The sequence below is a fragment of the Stegastes partitus genome, unplaced genomic scaffold (genome assembly GCF_000690725.1).
Source record: "Stegastes partitus isolate 25-593 unplaced genomic scaffold, Stegastes_partitus-1.0.2 Scaffold1637, whole genome shotgun sequence".
Classification (NCBI taxonomy): domain Eukaryota; kingdom Metazoa; phylum Chordata; class Actinopteri; family Pomacentridae; genus Stegastes; species Stegastes partitus.
In genome coordinates, this window is record NW_007579368.1 from 48,499 (window position 1) to 58,826 (window position 10,328).

Here is a 10,328-nt window from a genome sequence, read left to right on the forward strand (position 1 = left end):
CCAGAAACACTTATTTCCATTAGCATCACCTCATCATTGCTGCCATTGGCTAAAAATCATTAAAGCATTTTCTGTTGTCAGCTTTTGCAATAATCAACCAACCAGACTCTTTTCAATCACACTTTTCAGGCAAAAAAATACAAAAATATCATATGCAAATGAGTGGAAAACACGTTCGCAAATCTTGCGTCAGATGTCGGCAATGGACGTGCAACAAAAATACCCAATGTTGAGGCTAATCTTAGCCCGCTGTGTACAGTTAGCCTCGCTGGAATTGGCTGAGATGTAATCAAATCTTCCACAGTAGCTGCTTCCCATTCCTAGACAAGACATCTGCCTCTGTGCAGATTGTCCCAGTTAATCATTTCCCCAGAGTGTATCAAGTTGTTATTACCCTTTTTGTTTTTGCATGTGGAAATGAAGCAACATGACCTCACGCTACCTTGAAGTGCATTTATCAAGAGGCAGCATTTATTTGAACATAGCAAGTGAGCACTTTCAACAACGGGACAAAGTCTTGTCAACATTTTGGGTTTGCTTCTCACCCACGAGACCCGTTTCACAGCTACGTTCTCACACCTAACTGTCACACAATGGGTGTAAACAACTCAGTGTTTTTCTTCCTTAGTGATGGCAGGGTTTTAATAAATTAATACTCCAGCTTACAGACCGATAGGTTAACATTAAAAAAAAAGATGCATTGAAGTGAGATATGTAAATTGAAATGTAAATACTTTCTTGAAACAAATATAACATTCTGCTGCAAGACTATTTGTGCTTTTAAATCCTTTACACTTTGAATTAGGAAATGTATTTTAATGGAGGCTAATAAAAATGTGAACAAGCTAAATTAATGTTTTTATGACAAGCATTGATCAGCCACAACATTAAATCAACCGACAGGGGAAGGGAATGACACTGGCAATCTTGTCATTATGCTATGTTCTGTTTGGAAACCTCGGGGCAAAGCACACACCCCATAGCAACACCGTTGTCCAACACCGCACCACACTGCAAAACTTGCTCAGAAACAGTTCGAAAACCACAACAAAGAGCCTCCAAACTCCCCTGATTCTCATCTGACTGAGCATCCTCGGGATGCAGGCCCAATCCACTGAAGCCCCACCTCGCAACCCACAAGACCTAAAGGATCTGCTTTCAGTGCCCTGATGCCAGAAACCACAGGATACTCCCAGAGGTCCTGTGTGCTCTACATGGCCTGAGCTGTTTTGGCTGCATAAGGGGGACCACACAATATTAGGTATGTGGTTTTAATGCTGTGTCTGAACCTTGCACAAATGATATGTCTGTGTTCAAAAACATACAAAAAACAAAAACAAAGATTTTTTTTTGCCATAATCTAGCAATGATGGCAGCCTGAAGCTGTGAACTCACTGTCTGTGGTCAGTTTTTGGATGGCTTCTCTCCATTCTTCTAATTCAAACAGGGAGGAGAAGAGGAGAGTGTGGCTCTGCAGTGAGACAAACACATCATTTTAGAATTATTATTCAAGATTGTAACTGCACTGAACGTATTAGGATGTGTGTTTGTATACTTTTCCACTGAGGCTGTGCAGCTCCAGCCTGTAAAGAGGAGAGTGTGTGAGCAGCATCAGCTCCATTTGTTCCAGCTTCTTCCTGCTACGAGCTGGCACAGCCAGGCCCCTGGAGCCCTTCTGTATATAAAGACATGAATTAATATTTCACTCATCTGTTAAAAAAAAAAAAAAAAAAACCTCTGTGGGTCTGTGTCTTTTTAAAACGCACCGCATGTTGTCGTAGCTGCCGGTGTAGGAGGTACATTTTGGTTCTTATGGAGTGTAAGCGGATGTTCACGTCAGATGGTCGTTCCTGGTCTGAAACCCAACGAAGTCTGAGACCGGCAAGAGGCAGATACCAGCCAAACCTGTACTGGTCCTGCTTCCTGGATGAAAAACACGTTTGGTCAAATATATTTTTAGTGCACAATTTTTTAAAAATATGGTTAACAGATGACAACAAAGCAGTTGAATACTGTCCATACAGTTTCGTTTCTGCTAATTGCTAACAGTCTTAACCACATTTCCCACAAGCCCCAGCGCTCTGTCTTGCACTCACCCTCTGTTTGCATGTTTGAATCTAGTGCACAGCAGTAGGTCGGTGTACAGGAAGAGGTGACGCAGGCTGCGTTCCCCGTCACTCACATCCACTACAAAGCCATCACGCATCAGCTGACGTCTCTGAGAGAACACACACAGACACATTATATTCCATGGGCTCATATTATGAGGAGGATGGGATCAGTGGGGATAGCTGCATATGCAAATTACCACTTCTCCATGTGCACCTGGGCAGACTTTGAACAACACAGGACTTACCATGCCGTGACTGAGAGTAACCTCCCGTCTACTCTGTGAACTCTCATTGACACCAGACAGGAAGCTGCGAGACAATCTCAGAGCTTCTTGCAAGGCTACGTAATCTCTGTGTTCCTCTGGTGTCGTCTTCAGCAGGTCCTACGAGACCACAGAGAGGTTCCCAAGTCAGAGAATGAAAGATGAAAACAAATGAGAAACAGATCGTTGCTCGGCGTTCCAATTGCACTTCATGAGACGCTATTTATCAAATTATTGATGCAAAAAAAAGCGAAAAGCACAGAAAGACAGTTGCAGCTCTAAGAGTGAAGCTTGATTTTTTTTTTTAGGAACTGAAATGAACAATAGAGAAATTCTACATTAATGAAATAATCCAGAAGTTTTCTCACACGCAGCACTAATGTGGTCTTGGTGACTCTATCCAAAGGCTTATACAGGAGAGCTGCAAAGACAAAGACAGCCGTTAGATACTGAAGGCCACAAATGTATTCAGTAAAAACATGCGTTTAGAATAAGTACCTTCAAATGTGTATTTAGTTTTGTCTGCACCGTTGTTAGACATCATGCTCTGGAAAAAGCAATGGATAAAGTGGCACCTGATGCAGCTTGCTAGATGGGTAATCATGCATTCATTGTGTTCTGGAGATGCAGAGTTATTAGTACCTGGGCCAGAGTTCGGAAGCGAGGATCAGAGTGTGTGCACTTCCTAACGACTTCGACGGCCTTTTCATAGTTTTCAATGAAACCACCGTACAGACCGATCTGGTTCACCTACAAGAAGCAGCACAGTGGGTGGAGGCGGGTGAAGCACATTCCAGACAGAGAAACTCAAAAACGTAAATATTTTGAAGCTGTGCTTCTCTTCCTACAATTATTTGATGTGTGTTGCATAAAAATGTTCACACATTCTCTTTAAAAATGCTATTTGTTGCAGTTGTACATTTCATTCACAAATTTAAAAACACGTTTGCAGATGATGTCATTGTTTCCTTGGCAACATGACCCTAACTAGAGGAGATGCTCTGATGCTGGCAAGACTCATTGTCCTGATAGATGTGCTTCCAAGACAAAAGAAATAAAATATCTCACATGGTGAAAATAGTTTTCTGTTGTTTTTTGCATGTCCTAAAAACTTGTAAAATAAAAGCTGTGAAATTATGATATGATTGCCACTGCAGTTCCTCTGGCCTCTTTGTTTTCATGCTGCGCTGATGTGCTTCAGTGCAACCTAAGCTTGGCCAGTGTTTACATCTGGTTGCTTCTCTCCGGCTTCCTGTTCTCACTTATTTTTAGTGCTTTTTAATACAGTTGAATTACCGATAAAGCTGCACTCATTTTCATATTTTCCTGTATCAGAGAACTGTTCCCCCTCCCGTTGGGGCGGTTTTTCTGGTTCCTTCCCACCGTTGCCGACCGCTTGCTCAGAGGGAGTCTAAAGGCAACTTTGGATTGTTGGCTTCTCTGTTTTACTTCAAAAGATCTTCACTGTACTATGTTAAGCGCTGTGAGATGACGTATGTTGTGAACTGCGTTATATAAATAAATCTGAATTTACACGACATTAACCAGCAGTCACTTCACAGACCGCTAAACTACTAAATTTAGACTTTCATATGATTACAATAACACATTTTTTACACCTAAACCTTTTTTTTTAAATTCAAATTTTAGTAAATATCACAAAGTTGGAAAAAAAGATTTAAAAAGAAAAAGCAGCTTTCCTTTGTGCTACACATATCTATTAAAGATTGAATTGTGCAACTTTTACTCTCTGAAAATAACACTGATTTTCATGGATTAAAGGCTCAAAAAGCCCCATGTGTTTCAAGCTTTACGCAGTCAGTATGAAACAAGAAAAAGGAGGAAGTGTTGTGATAGTTTGTGCCTCTTCTTTTTTTTTTTTTTTTCAAACTAGATTCTTAAAACTGAGACGTGGTATAGGATAGAAACACAAAAACAGCAGCAAACTTACCATTTTCAGAAACAGGTCCCCCACTTTTAGCTCAAACTCAGCCTGAGTGCTCAGTCGGGCCTTCAGGCCTGAGTAAAAGCTTTGGTGCACGTCTCTGAGCTCCGGCACCTGATAGAAAACAGTCTGGACCTGCTGACTGGACAGAACTGGCTGGGAGGTCCCAGCCGAGGCCCTCAGAGCCTTCATGGGCTGGAGAGAAACATAAAAGTAGAAGAACTGAACTGTACAAACAAAGCTAAAGGTCAGCCAATGTAGGTGACAAGAACATGATGGTGGGTAAAGGCTGAAAATAAAAACTGAGAACAGACTGTGGTGAAGTGACAAAGACACAAACGTGTGAATCAAGTGCACAGTTCACATTTCCTTCACCACTCATATGTATTTCAACATCCTCTTAACTTTGATGCATGCACTCAAACCCCAACTAGACAATGATATGTGCACAACAATGAGCACACGGCATAGACATAATGCAGCAACCTCTCCTGAATACAAACCGGACGATGCATGGAATTTGATTTTATTTCTCACATTCATGTTTTTGCTTTGCTTTTGTTGTTCCAGGAGTTACAACTTCAAGAAAAAAGGGAAATGAGGTTTTGCTATTATTGGCAGAGAAAACAGAAAGAAGAAATGACCAGAAAAATCCCAGGAACTCGTTATTGCACCATTACTTCCTGCTTTAAATACCATGTATTGCTACTGTAAACAGATGTGGCATCATTAGGCCTGGGTGTCCGAGGTTATTGCCCTGAACAGCTCCAAATATAAGCGGCCCTGGATCTACTCACGTGCCATTCGGGTCATGCATTAAACCCCTTGAAGAAAAGCGTTTTGGTTCCTCTGTGTGTCATTCAAGCAGCAGATTTACTTCACTTTTCTTTGCAATGGTGCATTTTGTATGCTCATGCGCAAGAGAGCGGCGCATCATTTACAGGGTCTGTCACTGTTGGCATCTGGTGGTAGTCGGTCAACTAACTCACTAAGACAAGAATAAAAGTCTTCAGATTTAAGAAGCTTTAACAAAGAGTTTATGGGTGAAAGAGAAGTTGATGGTGGAGTTATCATTATTATTATTATGTTGGATCACTAGATTACGGAGAATTGTTAACCCATATACTAGGCTTTACCAATTTCATTCAAACTGGCAACTTTTGTGTAGTTCAGTGTTTTGAAAACCTTTTTTTTCAGCAGGCAAACTTCCCACATGACTATAGCACTGTAAATCATCATCATTAAATGAGCCTGTACTCGCCGTAAAATAATATGGATCTTTGGCCAAGCACTGAAAGAAAATTGGATGACCTGCCTAGAGTGCAGAGTCTCACATTTTGTATGCATTTTACATGTATTTTCCTCTGAAATAACTACAAATCAGTGCAACTATTAGGTTAAAACCTATTTTTTTTCTGGGCTGGGCAAAGCCCCAAATGTCAAGACCCTCACATCACATCTAGTTGTCAGAACTCAACCTAAATCTAATAAATTTGAACATTTATTTTGCTCTTATTGACGAGCAGCTGAGACAGTAATACGATTTCTGTTCAGAATTAGTTTGGCATCTAAAGGAATAGTGTTGTTAACTTCTTTTTGAAAAAGATTTACAAATGCAAGATGTTAGCAGCAAATTTGTGGATGTTTTGTAGAAAAGACAATCATTAAAAGGTCGCCAAAAACTTCTGGCAATAATGAGACTCTATTATCACTGACGAACACGTTCAGCAGTGGTTTGCGGCCGCAATTTTTCACGTGTGCTAAACTTTTAACTGTGTCAGCTAACGGATGACGTTTTCCACAAAGTTAGCCAGAAGTCCACCACAAAGTTATTTTTGCTACAAATCTTAGCTTACAAAGGTTAAACACAACTGTTTGCCTAAAATCTTTCTTTTTAAATCTGTAGAGTTCGTGTGAAGCTACAGCTAGCATTTGGTTAGCTTCGTTTGGCATAAACACTGGTTTAGTCGAGGTAACAGGCACCTCTGAAGTTTGCTAATTAACGTGTTATATAATGGTTGTTTTATTTAGAAAAAGTCCAAGTGTATAATTATGGGTTTTATGCACCTTTAACTGGAACTAATGGTGTCCCTTTATTTACAGCCTCTATGTTTAGCCACGCCAATCTGACTGTAGCTTCACAATAACTGCAGACATGAGAGATGTAACAGTCTTTTGTGAAAAAGGGGAACCTTATCCGTAATGCAGAACAATATTAACCACTTTAAAAAACGGAAGCTGAACAATGAAGACACTGAATGTGAGTGCTGGACATACTCTTATATAATGCTGGCAGAAAAACATGTAATAACCACTAATGTTCAGATGCATTAAACAGAACAACAGAATGAGCTTTGGTATGATCATGAGAAATAAAATAATATGTCCTTGAAGGGTAAATGACTTGTACAAGTGTGGTTATAGTTGCACGACAAAACGAAAGTTAAACAGAAGGCTGGCAATATTTATATCAACAGGGCTTTCCTGCTTCAGTCTGCAGATCGAGTGCTGACACACTTCTTCTGTGTTATAAATACGCCTGTTTGTTGTGTTTCTTTCAGGTTTCTGTGTGTGTTACCGTCAGCAGGGCGTCCAGCTCTCTGAGATAAACCTCCTCACTCTCCAGGATGCCTTTCAGGACCACAAGCCTTCTCTCCAGCATCTCGTCCAGGCTGCACAATGTCTGCATCATTCAACAAAAGGTCACGGTTGGCGTCAGAACCAGTGTTACTGTCAGACAGCTGAGATACTGCAAAATGGGTTGACATGTGAAAAGGCCACAGACTCAAACCTCTCTGGGGTCCGACTGACCCCATACACAACATGTGGATAACACACTGTATATGTCTCTGTCAAGGCAAACATAATGATTGTACATTCTGAGATCTAGGCTAAAAAGTAGAGGCGATCAAGCCGTCATAGTGGCTGCTCCTAATCTCTGGAACAACCTGATGTGTCATGTAAGAAACTTTAAAGTCACAGCTGATGACACACCTGTTTTCAGCGGCGTTCAATTCGAGAAAAGCTTGACACTCTGATTGCATGTTTTATTGTGTTATCGATTTTTTCCCCCTATTATTTCACCGTTTTCATTCATTTCTATGTAGATTTGTTTTCTAGTCATTGTGTTTTACAATCTGCGATTTCAGTTGTGCAGTACTTCAGTAGTTCAACTCTTTTGTCAATAAATTAGACATAAGATATGTCCTCATTTTGCTGCTTTATGGTCCTTTCTGTATCTCTTTCATCCAATGTGGTAAACAGAGCTTTTCCATCCGTGTCATCATTGTCATTGAAATTTAAATTTCTGTGATGCCCTGGTTTGGTATTCTGCAAACTAGCTAAACAAAGATCGCGTACAGTACAAGCAGAGGTCAAAAAGTTTGTATAACGAGGTATATATTGCAGCAGCAGATCATGCATTGTACTATTATTTTTCAATTTACGCCATTGCACCTAGCCCATTTTCCTTCAGACTGTCTATACCTAAAGTCTTCAGTTTTGTTTCTCAAACCATGCCTCTATGGCAGCCTTGAGCTCATCATCATCAGGAAATTTCCATTCATCCATCCATCCATTATCTATACACCACTTAATCCTCATTAGGGTCACGGGGGGGCTGGAGTCTATCCCAGCTGACTCAGGGTGAAGGCAGGGGACACCCTGGACAGGTCACCAGTCTATCGCAGGGCTACACTTAGAGACAGACAACCAAGCACACTCACATTCACACCTACGGACAATTTAGAATCACCAATTAACCTCAACATGTTTTTGGACCTTGTGGGACGAAGTCGGAGAACTCGGAGAGAACCCACGCTGCACGGGGAGAACATGCAAACTCCACGCAGAAAGATTCCGGTGCCCCCACTGGGACGCGAACCTCATCAGGAAATCTGGTCCACACAAATGTGATTTCAAATGTCTAAACAGGTAGTAATAAATGAGGGTCAGATCTGAACTGTAGGCTGGAGGCAGGACTAATATCACCATATACCTCAGACAGCCTTTTGTAAGGAACTTTATGACTGCCCTAAATTCAAAATTTTGGTTTTCCATCATTGCTTGATGGTCCTCAACTTCCAATGTCTCTGAGGGCCACACAAATGTGTTGTGACAAGTAAACATGATATGTTTGAACTAGTGAGATGTTGGGTTGTCTGGATATGTAAAGAAATGTTGTGTTTTTGACCTGTCCTCGTACATATGAAACCTGCCTAACATCAGTCAACCCACGCGACTGAAGGCATGTTACAGTTACATGCTGATGTTACCATTTAGCTAAACACAGCCTCACAGAGTCACAGCAGAAACGTGAGCTCAGCGTCACTGACTGCTTCTTGTGCTTTGTGGTTTCCTTTCATATTCACTAAAATATAAGTAGGTCAATAGATAGGTTGAAGAACTCTTGCAAACTATAAGGTGTAGCTTGAACACTTGTTATCATAAAGGTTTTATGGTAAATCTTCACATGTATTCATTGGTTTCCTTTTCTTCTTGCTGTCATGAAAATAATAAAACCCGCAGACTAGTGAGAACAAGAAACCGTAGAGAGCCTTCTGAGTGATATTAGTGATGATGATGAAATGTGAACTCACGGGGGTGTCGGGGAAGTCTATACTCTCAGGGTGAAGAGGAGAAAGAAGGCAAGGCTCTGCTTCATCCCGGAAAACATCCTCTTCCAAGACATCTGTCTCTGCTTCCACTACAACAGACAGTTAGCATGTATGAGTGACCAATGTCAAGTAAGAGCCCATATCTGAGTCTCTTCCTCTTCAATAAAGTGTTACTTGCACAATTCGAGCAGAGATTGTGAAGATTTTTACAAAAGAAAACAAGTAGATATGACATTTCCCACCCACCTGGTACACGTTGTGACTCCAGATAATGCACAGCCTCCCGGTAGACGTCCATGGCAGAAACAAATGCTGTGCTCACAGCTCGCAGGCTGAGCAGTCGAGGCGCTGCATGTGAAACGCACTCAGCTGGTGACAGAAAACTTCCTCTTTCTGTTAAGGATGCACAAAAGGGGAAAAATACAACTTCCTGTCTGTGTGTAGAAAAAAGAAAAGAAAAAAAGGGTACAAGTTGATGGCAACTGATGTTTTTAATCAATCCCCACTTTTTTCTTGTTTCCTGATTGCTTTCCTCCTCTGTGACAGCAAGCTGAATGTTTGAATATATAATGAGTGAACAAAATGAGACAGATGAGGAGGTCATCTGGGGCTTCAGGAAACAAAGGCTGACATTTTTTTTTTTTTTACAACGACTAATCACGAAAATAGCATTCACTGACGATTAACATACCTGTTTGTTGTAGCCCTGATATCCTCATACAAATGTTGAAACGTAATTCAGTGTTTTTACTCATAATGTGGAACACTCAACAGTCGAGTAAGACAATGAAAGTAAATTACAATAAGCTATTAGCAGCTAGTAAGTGCAAATTACATAGTAAGTCATTACAATTTTACTTTAAAAAATATATAATAATAATAAATATACGGTGTACAGCATTGTGTATCATACAAACCTTTGGAGATCCAATTACATGTTACACCTGAGTGTACATTTTGATCGCAAGAAGCATTTAGCAGCAGAATTACTGTCCAAAAAAACAATTAAACATATGATTTACAAATTAAGATTGCTGCATATTCCTGTGTTATGACTGCAGAACCCCCTTTACAGACAAATGCTGCCCTCTGCAGTAAAACAGATGTTAACACTCACATGCCTTACATCAGTGGCGGGCCATGCATTTTACTCCTAGGCCTTCAGTGGTGTCCTACCTGAATCAAACCACCTCTCAACACCGTCATTGTGACACCCCAGCTTTACAAACCATCAGTGTTATGCAGAAAGGCAGCATAACAGGACGTTGCATCTCATATAGCGAGGATGAATGTCATTACTAGAAACCCAGTTAAAACAATTCAACAAGTCTCCATTAACTGCAGCTACACCTGCACCACATACATCACATCTAACAGGAGCATCAATAAAATG

The 10,328-nt window shown here is 40.7% G+C and overlaps 1 protein-coding gene across 1 annotated transcript in view; it reads right to left on the minus strand.

Annotated features, from left to right (window-relative positions):
• The window catches only part of LOC103371735 (breakpoint cluster region protein), a 17,055-nt gene extending 7,745 nt beyond the window's left edge, over positions 1-9,310 (minus strand). Inside the window, exons 1-12 of the mRNA XM_008301159.1 lie at positions 9,182-9,310; positions 8,918-9,024; positions 6,898-7,002; positions 4,326-4,514; positions 3,017-3,124; positions 2,873-2,921; positions 2,743-2,795; positions 2,357-2,494; positions 2,097-2,218; positions 1,767-1,923; positions 1,556-1,675; positions 1,396-1,471 (exon numbers count right to left, since the gene is read on the minus strand). Coding sequence (XP_008299381.1) covers positions 1,396-1,471; positions 1,556-1,675; positions 1,767-1,923; positions 2,097-2,218; positions 2,357-2,494; positions 2,743-2,795; positions 2,873-2,921; positions 3,017-3,124; positions 4,326-4,514; positions 6,898-7,002; positions 8,918-9,024; positions 9,182-9,233 — 1,276 coding nt within the window. The 5' untranslated portion in view covers positions 9,234-9,310. The remainder of the gene's footprint in view (positions 1-1,395; positions 1,472-1,555; positions 1,676-1,766; positions 1,924-2,096; positions 2,219-2,356; positions 2,495-2,742; positions 2,796-2,872; positions 2,922-3,016; positions 3,125-4,325; positions 4,515-6,897; positions 7,003-8,917; positions 9,025-9,181) is intronic.
• Between the last annotated feature and the right edge of the window lie 1,018 nt (positions 9,311-10,328).